The following is a 19,875-nucleotide window of genomic DNA, read 5'->3' as shown; positions in this document are numbered from 1 at the left end:
AAGAATCAGCTGGAACCCCATGTTGGGGAAACACTGTCCTAAATTCTTCAATTCTGCTTGTTTCCATTCAGTAACGTCTCTGAATATCGGTTGCTAGAAACAGCAGGACGGGGGGGAAGTTGCTGTGGGGCTAAGTTTCTGCTTGCAGGCTCATATGAGAACAGGATGCCGCATTAGACGGGTCTGATCCAGCAGGCTATTCCTATGAGAAAACTACCCCCTAGAACAGAGATGGAGAACCTTGGGACTGGGGGCCTCTAAGCCCCTGTATTTGACTCTTGAAGACTCTTTCTCGGGCCAGGTCCCCTCATTGGCTATTTGCAGCATCCTCAAGTGTGCCGGTCTGGCCAGGGCACATCCTCGAACTCCTGACTGCGCTTCTTGCTTGCCTGGAGGCAGGATCGAGGGGTGGGTGGCTGTAGGAGGTGGCCTGTTGTATAGAAGAAAAATGGACATTTGTTGCTTTGCCCACTTTTGCCTCTGGCCCCACCCAGCACTTGTATGTGGCCCCTGGCAGGTTGCCCGGAAAGGAATGTGGCCCTTGGGCTCCTCCCTTGCCCAAGAAGTAGAACTCCATACATTCTTCTCAACTAATAGGCCGATAATTTCTTTGGCCATGCAAAACGTGTCTTCCGCTCCCAACCACAAGGGTCTCCTTGTTGCCTAGCTCCTTTCCGTTCCAATCATTTTCTTGCAATAATGATCCAGTTCCCCCCACTTTCCAATGTTCTCCACTTGTGGGTAGGTCTGCAGATCTGCCAGGACGGTCAGTTTGTCGTCTGAGGTTTCTTCTTTGCTCACCAGGCCCCAGAAGGTGGGGGCAAGAGAACGGGGCCTTTTCTGTATTGGCCCCTTCTGGAATGCTTTCCCTAGGGAGGCCAACCAACAGTGTCACTGTTTCAGCAAGGCATTTTTGTTTTCCTGGGCAGCACTAGTGATATGTTTGGCTTGTTTTTTAGTGTTCAACGTAGGCCTCATCTGCACGACACACGTAAAGCCGTATCGCACCACTTGAAACAGTCATGGTTCCCCCAAAGAATCCTGGGAACTGTAGTTTGTTAAGGGTGCTGAAAGTTGTTTCCCTCAGTGCTACAGTTCCCAGAGTTCCCCAGGGAGAGGGATTTATTTCCCCAATAAATGTTATTTAAAGTTTGAAAGAAAATATACAAAGGTTACTATCACATATATTTTATCAAAAATTTTAAAAAACTAAAAAACAAACAGAAAAGAGGAAGAGAAAAAAGAAGAGAAAAGGGGGGAGAGAAAAAGGAGACCTTCCTATTCTTCGTCTGCCAACTATATACGTACAGAAAATTACTCAAAACATCCACTCCAAGCCCAACACACATCAATTCCATTTTCTATAAATCAGTATTTCCTTCAGTGCTCAAACCTAGATTTCATAAGTTCATTTTCTTTTCCACATAAAATGTCTGTAACAAGTTTCCAATCTTTCATAAATATTGTTGACAATTTTTCTCTGATTAAACACGTCGTCTTTGCCATCTCAACTAAGTCCAATCATTTTAACACTCAGGGTAGGTGTTAAAACCTGGGAAGAAGGATTGATTGTTAAACAGCTCTGGCCATTGTAACCCTGTGAGAGGTAGGGGGTCTCTTAACAATTCTCAGCACTCTTAACAAACTACATTTCCCAGGATTCTTTGGGGGTAGCCACAACTGTTTAAAGCTGTACGATGCTTTAGATCTACGGTGGCAATAGGGCCTTCGGCTGGGTGGGGCAAATTACGTCAAGGACTCACCATATTGTCTCCTAGAATATCAATGTTTATGTGATTTTTATAATTGCATTTTTACTTTGGTTGTAAATAGTTTGGGGTTATTTGTAGCTAGAAGCGCGATGTAAATATAATAAAACTAAGCCCACTCTACCTCCCCCTTTCTCCACCCGAGTGGTTTTTTCCCTAGTGATCTCTCAGGGCTCCCAAGTCTCCCTACGACACAAGTGGGGGAAAATTTGAACCACCAGTGGGTTGGATTTGACCTGCAATTCCATGGCCCAAATGCCATGGCCACCTGCCAGAGCAGCAGGATTTAACTCCCTGGGAAAGACCCTGATGTTGGGAAAGATGGAGGGCACAAGGAGAAGGGGATGACAGAGGACGAGATGGTTGGACAGTGTTCTCAAAGCTACCAGCATGAGTTTGACCAAACTGCAGGAGAGAGTGGAAGAGAGGAGTGCCTGGCGTGCTCTGGTCCAGGGGGTCACGAAGAGTCTGACACGACTAAACGACTAAACAACAACAACGATCAGGGTGGTGGTGAAATGCTACCCAGACCTAACCCCCCAAGAGCACGATTGAAGTCTCTGCCCATCAGCCGGGGATCGTTCAAACCTGCCTGCACTTTTTTGCCAACATGTTACCTGAGGATGAAGCAGACCCTTCTCCCCAATTTGAGATGGTTCCAGGTTCAATCCTTGGCATCTCCAGGCTGAGCTGGGATTACCCTGTCTCAGGGGGTTGGACTGGATGACCCTTAGGGTCCCTTCCAGTTCAACAATTCTACAAACCCTAAAGAGCATCTTTTTTGGAGAGGTGTAATGTTAAGGAGCAAGGCAGATTGGCATCTTTGGTGTAAATGCTATTTTGGGGGTAACTTCTTGTAACCTGCCCTGCGCACTCGAGAGTCTTTTGTTATAGTGTGTCATATATAGTGTGGGGAACTCCCTGGTCCTGAATAGGGTAATTGTGCCCCTGAAGGACCAAGTGTGCAGCCTGGGAGTTATTCTGGACTCACAGCTGTTTACCAGCTCCATCTGGTACGCAGGCTGAGACCCTACCTGCCCGCGGACTGTCTTGTCAAAGTGGTGCTAATCCAGAACGCGGCAGCCAGACTGGTGACTGGGAGCGGGTGCTGAGACCATATAACACCGGTCTTGAAAGACCTACATTGGCTCCCAGTACGTTTCCGAGCACAATTCAAAGTGTTGGTGCTGACCTTTAAAGCCCTAAACGGCCTCGGTCCAGTATACCTGAAGGAGCGTCTCCACCTCCATCGTTCTGCCCAGACAATGAGGTCCAGCGTTGAGGACCTTTGGCAGTTCCCTTGCTGCAAGAAGCCAAATTACAGGGAACCAGGTAGAGGGCCTTCTCAGTAGTGGCACCTGCCCTGTGGAGCACCCTCCCACCTGATGTCAAAGAGAAAAACAACTACCAGACTTTTAGAAGACATCTGAAGGCAGCCATGTTTAGGGAAGCTTTTAATGTTTGACGGACTATTGTATTTTTAAAAAATTTGGAAGCCGCTCAGAGTGGCTGGGGAAACCCAACCAGATGGGCAGGGTATAAATGATAAATTATTATTATTTGTTTTCTGGTTTGAGACTGAGACCCTACCTGCCTGCAGACTGTCTCGCCAGAGTGGTGCATGCTCTGGTTATCTCCCCCTTGGACTACTACAGTGCGCTCTACGTGGGGCTACCTTTGAAGGTGACCCAGAAACTACAACTAATCCCGAATGCGGCAGCCAGACTGGTGACTGGTAGCAACCACTGGGACCATATAACACCGGTCCTAAAGGATCTTCATTGGCTCCCAGTACATTTCTGAGCACAATTCAAAGTGTTGGTGCTCATCTTTAAAGCCCTAAACGGCCTCAGCCCAGTATACCTGAAGGAGCGTCTTCATTTTCGAAAGGTTCAGCCCGCCATCTTGATTCAAAATGGCGTCCAATGGTATCCATACACAACACCCTGCTCTGTCCTTTCAGGAATTTTGTGCAAAATTTGGCTGTGATATCCAAATGTGTCCAGATCAGTAGAGGATAAACAACTTTCCAAAATATATAGCAGAAATAAAATATATTTTATTTATCTCCACCCCCATCGTTCACTGAGGTCCACCTCCGAGGGCTTTCTGGCAGTCCCCCCCCCTGCGAGAAGTGAAGTTACAGGGAACCAGGCAGAGGGCCTTCTCGGTAGTGGTGCCCAACCTGTAGAACACCCTCCTGGCAGATGTCAAACAGATAAACAACTATCTGACTTTTAGAAGACATTTTGAAGGCAGCCGTGTTTAGGGAATTTTTTAATGTTTGGTGTTTTGTTGTGTTTTTAATATTCTGTTTGGAGCCGCCCAGAGTGGCTGGTGAAACCCAACTAGATGGGTGGGCTATAAATAATATTTATTTTTATTATTACTATTACTATTACTATTACAGTGGTACCTCGGGTTAAGTACTTAATTCATTCTGGAGGTCTGTACTTAACCTGAAACTGTTCTTAACCTGAAGCACCACTTTCGCTAATGGGGCCTCCTGCTGCTGCCGTGCCGCTGTCACACGATTTCTGTTCTCATCCTGAAGCAAAGTTCTTAACCTGAAGTACTACTTCTGGGTTAGCGGAGTCTGTAACCTGAAGCGTATGTAACCCGAGGTACCACTGTAGTCATACCTCAGGATAAATACGCTTCAGGTTGAGCGCTTTCGGGTTGCACTCCGTGGCGACCCGGAAGTAACGGAGCGCGTTACTTCCAGGTTTCGCCGCTCGCGCATGCGCAGACGGTAAAAATGACGTCACGTGCATGCGCGGAAGCGGCGAAACACGACACGTGCAGTTGCGTCTTACGTTCTGTTCGGGATGCAAACGGGGCTCTGGAATGGATCCCGTTCGCATCCTGAGGTACCACTGTATTATTTCTCGTTGAAACCTGCCCTGCACACTTGAGATCCTTTGGTTAAACCCTGTCATATGAATGGGGCAAAAAAATAACTGGCATGGGGTGATAATACAGGAATCAGCCAAATGCAGGCTAAGACCATTGGCCTATCTAGCACAGTATGGCCTGCACTGACTGGCAGCAGCTCTCCATGGTTTCAGTCTCTCCTAACCCTAAGCGAAGATGCCGGGCATTGAACACAGGGCCTTCTGCATGCAAAGCAGGTGAGACATCATACAGTTCCCTCCGCCTCTATCTCCACGCTCTAGGCTGCCACTGGATGAAGACGCAGGTTTCGCGATGATGTCATGACCTTACTTGGAAAATAAATACAACCCAAGTGGTTAGGAAAGCCCAACAGAGACTCCATCTCCTCAGAGTATTGCAGAAGAATGATGTCAATCAACATTTGATGATCTCTTTCTACCGGTCAACAATAGAAAGTGTCCTTTCATACTGCATCACGGTGTGGTACGCTGGTTTGACATCATCTGATAGGAAGTGCCTACAGAGGGTGGTGAATACAGCACAAGATATTATGGGCTGTCCCGTGAATCCGCTGGATGAAACAGTGGAAGAACTTGCTTCAGGAGACTGAGGAAAATTCTCAGGGATAATTCACACCCTGGCCGGCACTTTCTTGATCTCCTGCCCTCAGGCAGAAGATACAGAAGCATGATTAGTCACACCAACAGGGTAAAGAACAGCTTCTATCCGTGGGCTGTTAGGCTGCTGAATGAAAAGATAACAATGAGGCAACTGACTTTCGGGTTTGGTGTGTGTGCGTCAGTAAACGAGGGGAATTAAGACTAAGAGAGCTGAGTGGGGGGTGCTTGTGTAATCTCACTGTATGCAAGTTGTACAAGTGACAATAAAGTATTTCAATTTCAGTATCATCCCTAAACCTTTGTCGCTTTTAGCAGCGAGCTCACCTGCACAGTCCAATGTCTCTCAATTCCTTTCGCTTGAGTAACTGAACAATTGCCAGCCTTCTAAGCACGATGCATTTATTCTTAGGGCTGCTGTTTTGTAAAGGGGCCTCTATGTGCCAGGTGCTGTACAATGGTGCAAAAGAGAGAAGCCGATCTCCTGCCCGCAGCCTTACCTTCTAAGAGAAAGAAGGGCATGTTGGGGAGGAACAGACAGGAGGCAAAGACGGGTCCTGTCTGGGAAAGCTAACACTGGGCATCTGAGAAGGCTGGATTGGGAGGAGACGCAGAATTCCAGGTAAAGGTAAAGGGACCCCTGACCATTAGGTCCAGTCGTGGCCGACTCTGGGGTTGCGGCACTCATCTCACTTTAATGGCCAAGGGAGCCGGCGTACAGCTTCCGGGTCATGTGGCCAGCATGACTAAGCCGCTTCTGGCAAACCAGAGCAGAGCACGGAAACGCCGTTTACCTTCCCGCCGGAGCGGTACCTATTTATCTACTTGCACTTTGACATGCTTTCGAACTGCTAGGTTGGCAGGAGCAGGGACTGAGCAACGGGAGCTCACCCCGTCGCGGGGATTCGAACTGCCGACCTTCTGATCGGCAAGCCCAAGAGGCTCAGTGGTTTAACCCACAGCGCCACCTGCGTCCCTAGAATTCCAGGAAGAAGAAGCAAAAAAGAGAACAGGAGACTGAGATCTGCGGCTTCACAAGGGGTTTAATAGAACCAGAAAGCTGAACTGAAAGATGAGAAGACAGACGGAGGCGGCGGGTAGAACAGAATGAAGAATCCAACTCAGAGAACCCCCCACCTTGCCTAGGCCAGGAATAAGGAACCTTTGGCCCTTCAGATGCCATCAATACTACAACTCCCATCATTCCCCAAGAACTTTGGTCATGCTGACTGGGGCTGATGGGAGTTGGAGGCTGGTAGGATCTGGGAGGGCCACGGGTTCCCCAGTCCTTGCCTCGGGTGTTTCCCCCAAGTCGGAATGGGTTCCAGATGCTTTTGTCTTCAAGTGTAGCTGGTCCATCGCAAGCCACTGGCTGCTGTCGCTATTTTGCAAGGCTTAGAAGAAGAAAGGGGAGCTGGAGGAGAGGTCTCGTGTCCCCACCCAACTTTCTGGGCACAGGCAGTGCCTCCTAGTCTCTGTTCCTGCCAAGATGCCTAGCAAGACTAGAGTTTTTGTAAAAGTGTCACTCTCTCAGCCTGTGCTATATAATGGTTTTGGCCCTGTCCTCAGCACAGGCTTCAATGGAAGCATCTCTTATTTGTTCTTCTCACAGGCATGGGTCTTCTGATGCCTGATAAGATTAGATCTTTGACAGAAGCCTTGCCCACAGTCCACGCACCTGTGGGGCTTCTCCCCTGTGTGGATTCTCCGGTGCACTGTAAGGTGCGCCCTTTGACTGAAGCCTTGCCCACAGTCCAGGCATTTGTGTGGTTTCTCTCCCGTGTGCGTTCTCTGATGTACAACAAGATGCGTTCTCTGACTGAAATTCTGGCCACAGTCTGTACATTTGTAGGGCTTCTCACCCGTGTGGATTCTCTGATGCCGGATAAGGTTGGACCGCTGGCTGAAGCTCTGCCCGCACTCTGTGCATTGATGGGGTTTCTCTCCCGTGTGGATTCTTTGATGGATGATAAGGTGAGCTTCCCACGTGAAGCTCTGTTCACAATCTGGACATTTGTAGGGCTTGTCTCTCATGTGGATTCTCTGGTGGGCAATGAGGTTTTTCCTTCGGTTGAATTTCCCCCCACAGTCAGAGCATTTGTGAGGCTCCTCACCAGCATGGATTTTCTGATGCCTGATAAAGTTCGATTGCCAATTAAAGATTTTCCCACACTTAAGGCATTCATACGGGGTTTCTCCCACCTCAATTCTCTCATGTCTGCTAGGGTTCAACCCTGGATCTACACTTTCCGGACAACCTGAACTTCTGTATGATGCCTCCTCTTCTGTATGGACTTTCTGATGTTTGATAAGGTGCGGGCTCTGACGAAAACTCTTCCCACAATCCGAACATTTGAAAGGCTTCTCACCTGTGTGAATCCTCTGGTGGCTGATGAGGTTCGTTCTCTGATTGAACCTCTTCCCACAGTCAGAGCATTTGTGTGGTTTCTCCCTGCTGTGGATGCTCTGATGTCGAAGAAGGTTCCCTCTCCGGGAAAATGTTTTCCCACATCTGAAACACTTATACAGGTTTTCTCCTGTGATAATTCTTTCGCGCCGAATACGGTTTGGTTTCGGATTGAGAGCATCGTCTTCAGTGTGAATCTTTTGATGTTTGATCAGGTTCGATTTCTGACCAAAGCTCTTCCCACAGTCTGAGCATCGGTAGGGCTTCTCTCCTGTGTGGATTCGGTGATGTCTCACAAGGTTGGATCTCTGGCTAAAGCTCTGCCCACAATCACCACACTTGTGTGGTTTCTCCCCTGTGTGCAGTCTCTTGTGTATGAGGAGGTGTGCTCTCCACCGAAAGCATTTTTCACAGTCCGGACATTTGTAAGGCTTCTCTCCGGTGTGAATTCTCTGGTGAGCGTTAAGGTTTGTCCTCTGGTTGAAACGTTTCCCGCATTCTGGACACTTATGCGGCTTATCTTTTGTGTGGATGCTCTGATGCCTGAGGAGGTTCCCTCTCCGGGAAAAGACCTTCCCACACTTGAAGCATTTGCATGCGTTTTCTCCAAACGGAATCCTTTCGAGTCTGTTGTGGTTTGGCCTCTGACTGAATCTCTTCCCATAAGAAGAGTACCTGTGTGGTTTGTCATCCGAGTGCACGCTCTGATGTTTGATAAGGTTTGATTTTTGAGTGAAACCCTTCCCACACTCTAGGCATTTATAAGGCTTCTCTCCAGTATGAACTCTGTGGTGCCTGACGAGGTTGGAGATATGACTAAAGCTCTGACCACAGTCTATGCACTGGTGCGGTTTCTCTCCTGTGTGAATTCTCTGATGGATGATAAGGTTTGCACTCCGACTGAAGCTCTTCCCGCATTCTAAACACGGGTAAGGCTTTTCACCCGTATGGAATCTCTGGTGTCTGGTAAAGCTAGTCTCCCAATTAAAGGTTTTCCCACACTTAAAGCACTGATACTTTTTCCCTCCCGTGTGGATTCTCTGATGCCTGTTGAGGTTTGATTTCTGAGTAAAAGTTTTCCCACAAATATTGCACACAAACTGTCGCTTTCCCGTGGAAATTCTTCGTTGTGCTACAGTTTTACCAGATTCAGCACTCCGGCAAAGGATGGATTTATCACTCTGACTCTTGTCTGTTTGTATTCTCTCTTCCTGCCTCGTCCCGTCTTGATTCCCAAAGCCCTCTTCTGGGTCTCGAGGCTTTATTCTTTCCAACGGCACCTCAAATGAGGGCCTTTCTTCCTCGCTCTCCCAGCCATGGCCTGCTGGAATAAAAAACAGAAGCTTGTTAAAAATGGAACCTGGAAAAGACAGTATGCTGGCCTGACCCAGCAGGGCTTTTCTTAGAAAGCCTAAATGGAACCTTCATGTTCAAAATTAGTCTATCTCTGAATACCAGTTGCTGGAGAAACAAACAACAGAACAAAACCTCACGTTTCTTGTTGTGGAGAGCCAGGAGTTGTTCAGCCAAGGTGACAAGAAGATGTGAAGGACTGAGAAAGAACTGGAGAGGGGGAATTCCCAGCTTCCCCTCATTTTTGCATCTCTAGACTTTTCTCTGTTCGGTTAAGGGCAGCATTTTCTTGGGAAATCTTACTGTATCATCATCATCGAATCACAGAATTGTAAGGCTAGAAAGGTGTTGCGTTCTGAGGCCAAAGGAAGGAATGGACCCTGATTAAAATAAGACACGAGGCTTTGATCTGCAAGGCTCTCGGAGGGAGTGCGTACACCACACCCCTCACCAGGCCATTTTATTAGCAAAAGAATCCTTTACACAGTGCTCGTAAGAACCAATCCGATTTCCTCTGAGCATTCAAACAAACCTCAGGTGGGGACAAAGTTAAACTATAAACACTAGTTAGGCATACATACTCTGGAGTAAATGAATAAAAACTACAAAGGAGCGAATACCGCAACCCCGGAGATCATAAACAATCAGTACACATGATAAGAAGGATGGCCAGGAGGACAGTGACCATTATCACCTTAATGTGAAACCTGTTTCCTGGCCCTAAGATTAATATCCTAAGATTACCTATTAGAAAAGCGACATCAAAGAAACTGCCCATAGTCTTTAGATGACCCAGGATGCCTGCCTGTCTGTTGAAGTGTGTACGTGATTTGTGAAGGAAGAAAAATGGGCAGTAGAGGCAAAAGGGCATGAATGTAGAATCTTACGGGATTTAATCAGAAATTATCGTCAATATATCAAACCCAGTCAACACAATGCGTTCATCGTGGACACGATGGCTTGATGTATATTTTATAATTCCTTATGGTAATCCCATCCGATCCCTACAAAAGGACCCAAGGGTCATCTAGTCCAACCCCCTGCAATGCAGGAAAATTGTTTCTGAAATTTTGAAAAAATCCTCCCAAAGAAGTCCAGGGCGGCAAACAATAGCAAGGTAATATGGGGAGGGGAGCGGGAAAACCACTGCTACAGTGAAAGATGCTTACCCAGCAACGTGGTCCCCTCCTGGCCTTCTTGCTTGATCTCCCTGGGGTGGGGCCTCTCTCCAGCATCCTCTTCTCGAGAGAAACTCATCGCCACCTCCTCAAATTCTCCCAGCACCTGAAACGCAGTAAGCCAGAGGTTTGGAGGCAAAGTCTCGCAGTGTGACTCGAGTGGTCAGTTCACATAGGGTACTTTTCCTTTCTAAAGAATTAACTCGTATTTATTGGTTTAAATAACTAAGTATTTATAAACAGGCTGAGGAGGCAGGGATCTTGGAATTTGATGTTTTTACAGTGGTACCTCGGGTTACATATGCTTCGGGTTACAGACGCTTCAGGTTACAGACTCCGCTAACCCAGAAATAGTGCTTCAGGTTAAGAACTTTGCTTCAGGATGAGAACAGAAATCGTGCGGCTTAAGAATGGACCTCCAGAACGAATTAAGTTCTTAACCTGAGGTACCACTGTATTATGTTTTTAGATACGCTGTAAGCCACTCAGAGTGGCTGGGGAAACCCAGACAGATGGGTGGGATAGCAACAACAACAATAACAACAACAACAACAACAACAATAATAATTCTACTTGGAAACTGGAGGGAGCAGGAGGAGAAGCAAATAATGAAGGAGTATCCTGGAAAAGGGGGGGGGGCATAGAATCAAGAGTTTGAAGGGGTCCTGAGGTCATCTAGTACAACCACCTACATTGCAGGAATCTCAACGAAAGCATCCATGACAGATAGCATGGCAGTTTGGCACTGTGAACAGAAGCAATTCACACTTTGTTGCAGGTCCCACTTCCGTAATAACTTCGCATGTCATTAATCTATTTTTAAAACAACAAATCAACAATTACACTGTACTACTAGTGTCTGCTTTTTATTATTAATGTATATTTATTACTAAATAACAAATTCAAAATTTATTTAGCATCATTATTGTTCGTCACAATTGTACTATTAACATGACACAATAATGAAATAATAAGTTAGTTATTATCTTTAATTACTACTATTGTCTTATCATTAATTTTTATAGCAATACAGTCATACCTCATGTTACATTTGCTTTATGATACGTTTTTTCAGGTTGCGTCCCACGGCGATCCGGAAGTACCGGAAAGGGTTACTTCCAGGTTTCGCCACTCACGCATGCGCAGATGCGCAAAATGACGTCACATCGTAAATCGCAACCTGCGCATGCGCAGACGCGCCGCTGCGGGTTGTGTTCTATTCATGTTGCGAATGGGCCTCTGGAACGGATCCCGTTCGCAACCAGAGGTACCACTGTACTTGCCTATTGCTTTATTATGGCCAATTATTATGGATTCCACGAGTAACAATCTTAAATATGATGATGATGATGATGATAACCATCATTATCACCTTCTGGCAGGAACATCTCAACTAAACCATTTGCTACAGCTGTGAGAGAGTTGGACTAGATCCCAGGAGACCCGGCTTAAAGTCCCCACTCAGCCATGAAATTTTCTGGGTGACCTGTCAGTCGCTGCTTCTCAACCTACCGTACCTCACAAGGTTTTGTGAGGATACCATGCCTGCCACCTTGAGCTCCTTGGAGGTGCAAAGGAAATAAACAACAATGAAGTAATCATCATCCAAGTCTGTACCCTCTTATCTGTAGTATCTGCTGATCTACTGGGGCTTTTTTTTTCTACCCGACTTGGGATGCGACAGGACCAAAGCGCTTGCTGCCAACCCCAATTGAGACCCCTTCAGAGTGTGGGACGGTGGGAACTATCCTCACCTCCTGTTTCCACCTCTCTGCCTCCTGCTGCCTCAGCAGGAAGTCTTCGGCCAGGGCCACCGCCTGGGCACAGGTCTCCGGGCCGCCTTCGCCCACCCAGCTCTGGATCTCCTCCGGCAAGATGGCCAGAAACTGCTCCAGGATCACCAAATCCACGATCCGCTCCTTCGAGTTGAGCTCGGGCCTCAGCCACTCACAGCAGAGCTCCCGCAGCCGGGCCCAGACTTCCCGGGGCCCCTCGACCTCCTGGTAGCAGAACCAGCGGAAACGTTGGCGCCGTGTTTCGGCGTTGGCAGTCTCTCCCTCGTGTGGGGTCTCCCCCTTCACAGCCCCGCAACCCGCTTTCTCTCCGGGCTGCACATCGGTCCTGGGAGACCCCTCTCTGATGCTTGAAGGAAGACCGTTCGCCGCTTCTTGCTGGCAAACCCCGGCCGACGTTTCCGAGAGCGCCAATGGAACGGGGAGCTGAGGAGAGCTGGTCCACCCGGAAAATGGAGACTGTACGTTCTTCAGGAACTCCTGCCACTGGGCCTCCCAGCAATGGGACAACAACCCATCGTCCAGTTCACACTCGGCTTGCTTCGCAATGGCCCGGCTGAGGCATTCCCCAATGGTCCCACCTTGGGGGGTCTTTCTGAAACGTTTTGGCCCCTCTAGTGGGGTGGACCCGGCCGGGTCCAGCTCTTCCATTTTCACTTCCTTCTCCGCCACAGCCTCATACGGAGGGGGGAGCCAAACAGGACACCGCCCTTTGCTCAGCGGCCATTTTGTCTTGGGGCTTGGTTCAACCAGTTCCGCTTTTGCATCACCCTCAGCCTACATGCCAACCATCAAGCCTTGGGCAATTTCGAGAAGACGACCAGACGGAGGTGGCGACATTTCAAAACCCCTCAGCTACACAGCCGGCCGTAGGGCTCTCTCCCCACACTGGAAGATTTGTTTTTTCCTGAAGGACAGAAGGGAAAGGTTACCGCGCTTGAGGCTTTTCAGTACTGTTGTACCTTGGTTTTTGAACGGGATCCATTCCGGAAGTCTGTTTGACTTCCAAAAACGTTCGACAACCAAGGCATGGCTTCTGACTGGCTGCAGTAGCTTCCACCACGTCAGACGTTCAGTTTCCAATGAACGTTCGCAAACCGGAACACTCACTTCCAGGTTTGCAGCGTTCAGGATCCAAAACGTTCAAGTAGCAAGGCGTTTGACAACCAAGGTACGACTGTATAGAAAAAGGAGGTGTAAGAGGCAACATTACAGAAGTGTATAGAATTATGAATGGAAGAATTATGCTATGGAGGAAGTAGAAAGCAGAGAGACCACATGCTGGACATGAGCCAACGGTGTAATGCAGCAGCAAAAACCACTAATGCTATCCTAGCCTAGGGCCCTCGTATTTACGGGACCGCCTCTCCTGGTATTCCCCGCAGAGGACCTTAAGGTCCATGAATAATCATAGTTTAGAGGTCCCGGGCCCTAAGGAAGTCAGACTATCCTCCACCAGGGCCAGGGCCTTTTCAGTGATGGCTCCAACCTGGTGGAATGCTCTGTCCCATGAGACTAGGGCCCTGCAGGATTTAACCTCCTTCCGCGGGGCTTGTAAGACAGAGCTATTCCGCCTGGCCTTTAATTTGAATTCAGCCTGATCTTTTTTTTCCCTTCTCTTCCCTCCCCCTTTTATGAAGATTACCCACTCTGAGACCCCACAGCTAATTCTCCTCTGGCCTCCTCACTGGCCCAAGTAGGACTAATTCAGCCAGCTAGCCCTGGTGACTATCTAATGCTTATTGGATGAATTTTCCCCAAACTGATTTCTGAACTTTGAATTTTATTGTTATTCATGTTTTTATGCTGTATTTTATGCTGCTTCTACAATTAAGTGTTTTAAATTTGTTGTTAGCCGTCCTGAGCCCGGTTTTCTGAACCGGGAAGGGCGGGGTATAAATAAAAAAATATTATTGTTGTTGTTATTATCAACAAAAGATCCGGCCAAATATCCATCACACCTTGCCCAACAGGGACCAATCTTGAAAGCCCACATGCAGGACCCAGAAGGCAGCAGTGCCCTGCCCCCAGCAATTGGTATTCGGATGTACACTACTTCTGAACATGGAAACGTTTGCTTAGATCCTTTGGTACAATGAGAACATACAATAATAATATTATTAATAATTACTATTTTTTTATTTATACCCCACTCATCTGGCTGGGTTTCCCCAGCCACTCTGGGCCACTTCCAACAGAATACAGTGGTATGTCGGGTTACATACGCTTCAGGTTACAGACTCCGCTAACCCAGAAATAGTACCTCGGGTTAAGAACTTTTTTTCAGGATGAGAACAGAAATCGTGCTATGGTGGCAGCGGGAGGCCCCATTAGCTAAAGTGGTGCTTCAGGTTAAGAACAGTTTCAGGTTAAGTATGGACCTCTGGAACGAATTGAGTACTTAACCCGAGGTACCACTGTATTAAAAATAAAATAAAACTTCAGACATTTTTTAAAAAACAGACTCTCACCACACAGCAAAAAACAAGGCACGCTCTTGCTCGGACCTGACCCCAGATGTTCAAATCAGATGCTCAAATCTAACGCGGGGTCAGTTGGTTAGAGTGTGGTGCTGATAATGTCAAGGTTGCAGATTCAATCCCTGTACGGGGATATCTACACCTTCCTGCATTGCAGGGGGCTGGACTAGATGACCCTCAGGGTTCCTTCCAAATGTACGGTTCTATGAATCTTACCATAGAGTTATAAATTCTAGAGGTGGGAACCAGGAACATGCTCAGGCATTGTTTGAGTTAATTTTTTTTTTAAGGCAAGCAAGCAGGAGGACAGAGGCTTCCTCTTAAAGGGGGGGAATTTCACCAGCTGAGAGAACAAACCACCCAGCTTAAGCTGTGGCCAAGGGCGTCCCAGTTCTGCCCAGGTCCCTTTTTCTGCCCAACCAGTGTGGCTCAGTGTCAGAGCATCTGCCTGGCATGCAGAATGTAAATCTCCAATGGCATCTCCAGGCCAGCCTGGGAATGGATGCCCCCCCCCCCGCCTGAAACCTTGGAGAGCTGCTGCCAGCCCGTGCAGGCAACACCAGCCTGCCTGCCTCTTCTCCCCCTGCCTTCCTGCCTGCCTTAGGACCACCTCATCCCCCTACCCCTGCAACCCAAATGCCCCCCCCCCCAGCTTTGCTCTCACCCCTCCTCACCCTCAAAGTGCTGCCTCTGGGTGCAAAAAAAGAAGAGGAGGAGGAAAAGGAAGTTCCTCCCTTCCTTCCCCACCCCCAGCAGCCCACCCCAGTTCCCACGCCTCTCTAGGAGCCACGGCTCGCTGCCTTTAACCCTTGCCCAGCCGCACTGAAAATTAATAATACTTCCCCCTTTTCCAGACAACGATCAAAAAAGCCGGATCCACATCCCAAAGATGCTAAGGGTGTGTGAGAAAGAGAGACGGGGTGATGGGAACGGAATGGCTTGCATCCCTCAACAGGAGCACTGCAACATTTTGTTACAGTGGCCTCACTTGTTTCAGGTCACCAAAATCTGTGTGCTGCTTAAGTACAATTTAAAAGACACCCTCAAAGTGGTTTTACAGAAAGAATACATTTTAAAAAAAGAAAGAAAGAAAGAAAGAAACATCAGGGAAAACAACTATTTAAAAAGTTCAGAAATAATTAAAAACAGTGAAAAGTTAAAAAAAAAAGATTCAAATACATGTCAACATCCTTCATATCTGGATAGGCTTGTAAAAATAAAGGTTCTACAGTGAAGGCATCTGCCTGATGTCAATAGGCAGAGAGTTCCAATATTGATTTCTGCTGCTATTGTTATTTTAATTTATTACACTGTAAACAGCATTTTAAAAAATGCAATCACAAAAAATATGGTAGCTCTTTACCCCCCCCCCCGCATGAACATCTCTGTATGTGGATAAATGGCAGGAAATACAGTATGATTTATATGCTGCCGTAGAGTTTTTAATTTGATTCTACATATGTAATTATTATTAATATTGATTATTTTCCGTTGTTATCCCTGAGAAACATAGAAAATAACAGGATATATCTATCCGAAATAATAATAATAATAATAATAATAATAATAATAATAATAATAATTTATTTGTACCCCGCCCATCTGGCTGGGCTTCCCCAGCCACTCTGGGCGGCTTCCAAAAAAATATTAAAATACTGTAATACATCAAACATTAAAAGCTTCCCTAAACAGGGCTGCCTTCAGATGTCTTCTAAAAGTCTGGTAGTTGTTGTTCTCTTTGACATCCGGTGGGAGGGCGTTCCACAGGGAGGGCGCCACTACCAAGAAGGCCCTCTGCCTGGTTCCCTGTAACTTGGCTTCTCGCAGTGAGGGAACCGCCAGAAGGCCCTCTTCAAACTTACATGACCCTTTAAAAATTAGCTGATGAAGGTGAATACATCGAAACGGGGCCCTGTCCTGGTTCCTGATCCACAACTGACTTCTGATTTCTGCTCAATGATTGAAACCAAGACCTCCACATTGAATCTGAGTATGGACTAACATGAATTTATCTCTACTCATAAACTCTTACCTTTAATACTGTAACGAATTGTTGTGTTAGACATATCTTTATGAGTTTGAGTTTGTAATCTCTGTTAGAGTTTGTAATCTCTATTTGAGTTTGTAATCCTTGTCAGAATACATACTTTTGAATGGATTAGTTTTTGTTTCAACTGACTATTGATTTGCGAGTAGGGACCACTCCCACTACAGTGGTGCCTCGCAAGACGAAAAGAATCTGTTCCGCGAGTCTCTTCGTCTTGCGGGTTTTTTCGTCTTGCGAAGTAAGCCCATTAGCGGTTTAGAGGCTTAGCGCTACAGTATTAGCGGCTTAGCCGGCTTAAAGATCAGCTGATAAGCGGCTTAACGATCAGCTGATAAGCGGCTTAAAGATCAGCTGATAAGCGGCTTAACGATCAGCTGATAAGCGGCTTAGCATCAGCTGTTAAGCGGCTTAAAGATCAGCTATAAGCGGCTTAGCCATCAGCTGATAAGCTTGGGAAAAAGGGGGGGGGGGAAGGAAAAAAACCCCGCAGGAACTCGCAAGACATTTTCGTCTTGCGAAGCAAGCACATAGGAAATTCGTTTTGCGAAGCACCTCCAAAACGGAAAACCCTTTCGTCTAGCGGGTTTTCCGTCTTGCGAGGCATTCGTCTTGCGGGGCACCACTGTATTGAAACTTACATTGGCCTGAGTTCTTGGTGTGCTTTTTTCTTGGTATATTTAATAACAAGAACTCCAGCTTATTTAAGGAAATACAGTATAGCATATAAATATGGTGAAGGGCCTTGTAGGGGGTTACCCCCCTTTCTCTCCTCCCTTTTTCCCCTCTTGCTTTTATATCTTTTGGTTCTTTTTTAAATTCTTGTTTTGTAGGCTAGTTTGATTCCGATAGTATTTTATGTAAAAATATTTCCATAACATTAAAAAAACAAAACAAAAAACCCCAGAACAGCAGTGCTCTCCCCTACGCTCTTAAGACATGTTGGTTATGTAGAGTCTCCATATTCAGGAGTAGTCGAATGCTGTAAAACTACAGTTTCACCAGAATCAGCACTCCAGCAAAGGATGCTGTAAAATATGGGGGGGGGGAAGCATGGTTTTTGTACTCCACGGAAGATGAAGTCCCGCTTTTCCTTTGGACATCCCTATTCTGCCCGCGGACTGTCTCGCCAGAGTGGTGCATGCTCTAGTTATCTCCCGCTTGGACTACTGACACAAAAAACATCGGGTGCTTCCACATGAAACGTTGCACCTTCAGGGATGGCAGCTAACAGATTGAGGTTGAATCCTGACAAGACAGAAGTACTGTTCTTAGGGGACAGGGGGCGGGCTGGTGTGGAGGACTCCCTGATGCTGAATGGGGTAACTGTTCCCCTGAAGGACCAGGTGCGCAGCCTGGGAGTCATTTTGGACTCACAGCTGTCCATGGAGGCGCAGGTCAATTCTGTGTCCAGGGCGGCTGTCTACCAGCTCCACCTGGTACGCAGGCTGAGACCCTACCTGCCCGTGGACTGTCTCACCAGAGTGGTGCATGCTCTGGTTATCTCCCGCTTGGACTACTGCAATGCGCTCTATGTGGGGCGACCTTTGAAAGTGACCCGGAAACTGCAACTAATCCAGAATGTGGCAGCAAGACTGGGGACTGGAAGTGGCCGCTGAGACCACATAACACCGGTCTTGAAAGACCTACATTGGCTCCCAATACGTTTCCAAACACAATTCAAAGTGTTGGTGCTGACCTTTAAAGCCCTAAACGGCCTCAGCCCAGTAGACCTGAAGGAGCGTCTCCATCCCCATCGTCCAGCCCGGACACTGAGGTCCAGCACCAAGGGCCTTCTGGCGGCTCCCTCACTGCGAGAAGCCAAGTTACAGGGAACCAGGCCGAGGGCCTTCTCGGTAGTGGCACCCGCCCTGTGGAATGCCCTCCCACCAGATGTCAAAGAGAACAACAACTACCAGACTTTTAGAAGACATCTGAAGGCAGCCCTCTTTGGGGAAGCTTTTAATGTTTAACAGAGTACTGTATTTTAATACTTTGTTGGAAGCAGCCCAGAGTGGCTGGGGAAACCCAGAGATGCACGGGGTATAAATAATAAATAAATAATAATAATAATAATAATAATAATTATTATTATTATTATTATTATTATTCAGATGTCAGAGAAATGTTGGAGAGTATGGAGTTATGCAAACCCCTGAGCCAAGGAGATAAGTTACTAGACAAGCTTTGGAAGCCATCTAAAGGGAGCCCTGAATGGGGAAGCTTTTTCATGTTTGATGTTTTATTATGTTTTTATATATGCTGGAAGCTGCCCAGGGTGAATGGGGCAACCCAGTTAGATGGGAAGGGGGTTAATAATAATAATAATAATAATAATAGACTATGATGTCCCTATTTTCCTCAGAGAAATGTTGGAGAGTATATTTTTGGAGGGCCTAGGGCCCTCAAATATTTTATTGGGGTGTGGGAGACCAGATGATGTACTATGCTGAAATGTTGAAATTGACCCGGAAAATCAGAAACCAGGAAGAGAACAACTTTAAGGAGTGGGAAAATTTTAAAATGTATTTAAGAGAACATTGTAAACAACTAAAAACTTTGGCAGGATTTGAGTAACGCTTGGAATGTACAAAAAATTATGGATTACTTAAGAAAAGTAGAGAAAATAACAGAAGCAGTTTAAAAAGATTGATAGTGGTAACTTTGGGAGGACGGAGGGGAGTCGAAGGATTCAGGGAATCCTAAATGATGATGTTGATGTTTACTGTTTGAATGTAAATTTGCAATGCAAAACTTAATAAAAAAGATTTGACCAAAAATTTTAATAAGGAATGGGGGGAATTTATAACTTACCTTAAAAGACCATTGTAAACAGTTAAAATCGTTAGTAGGATTGGAATATCGCTTGTAGTTCAATGGTGAATTTTGGATGCAATGGAGAGGTGAAAAGATTTGGATTATCATAAAAGATGCAGGAGGAAATGATAAACAGTAGGACCCAAAAAGAGGAGGAGGGAATTTCAAGAGATTCATAGGAATCTTGTTTTTATGCTGCATGTTGGTTATGCGACTGTAAAACTTTAATCCGAAAAAACAAATAAATTAATTTAAAAAAGAAGAAGTCGGCTCTGATGCCAAGGGCTGTGCGTTCGAGCCGCACGTTGGGTGACAGATTCCTGCATTGCAGGGGGTCGGACTAGATGACCCCGTGGGATCCCTTCAAACTCGATCGTTCTCCGACTAGCGATCTGACCCGGCCCACGGCATCTTCCTCCGCCTCTCCATTCAACTCTTGGCCAGGCACGAGTTAAGTTCAGAGAGCGCAGCTGCGCGCAGCAGCGCAGGCGTCCAGAGCGCATGGCTCTCCCCACCCCCGGC

General features: G+C 46.8%; 1 protein-coding gene and 1 long non-coding RNA gene across 5 annotated transcripts in view; both read right to left on the bottom strand.

The window, feature by feature from the left end:
• Positions 1 to 19,875, bottom strand: part of LOC308470219 — a 149,715-nt gene that overhangs the window by 75,832 nt on the left and 54,008 nt on the right. The gene's annotated exons all lie outside the window — the stretch shown is intronic.
• On the bottom strand, positions 6,307 to 19,796 carry LOC308469341 (uncharacterized protein). 4 transcript variants are annotated; one of them, XM_080991640.1, is made up of 4 exons: positions 19,351 to 19,367; positions 11,974 to 12,919; positions 10,211 to 10,325; positions 6,307 to 9,012 (listed from the first exon to the last, which is right to left on the bottom strand). In XM_080991640.1, exons 2-4 carry the CDS (start codon positions 12,661 to 12,663, stop codon positions 6,875 to 6,877), a joined length of 2,943 nt encoding a protein of 980 aa, XP_080847766.1. In that variant the 5' UTR covers positions 12,664 to 12,919; positions 19,351 to 19,367; the 3' UTR covers positions 6,307 to 6,874. The 4 variants fall into 4 exon arrangements, with proteins under 4 accessions (XP_080847766.1, XP_080847767.1, XP_080847765.1 ...); XM_080991641.1 differs by lacking the exon at positions 19,351 to 19,367 and adding an exon at positions 15,167 to 15,222 and having other exon boundaries at positions 6,307 to 9,009; XM_080991639.1 differs by lacking the exon at positions 19,351 to 19,367 and adding an exon at positions 15,167 to 15,221.

This window comes from Podarcis pityusensis, assembly GCF_964106645.2.
Source record: "Podarcis pityusensis genome assembly, chromosome: 2".
NCBI classification, from domain to species: Eukaryota; Metazoa; Chordata; class Lepidosauria; order Squamata; family Lacertidae; genus Podarcis; species Podarcis pityusensis.
Note: the sequence above shows the minus strand (reverse complement) of the source record. Positions and strands in the feature narration are given on the sequence as shown.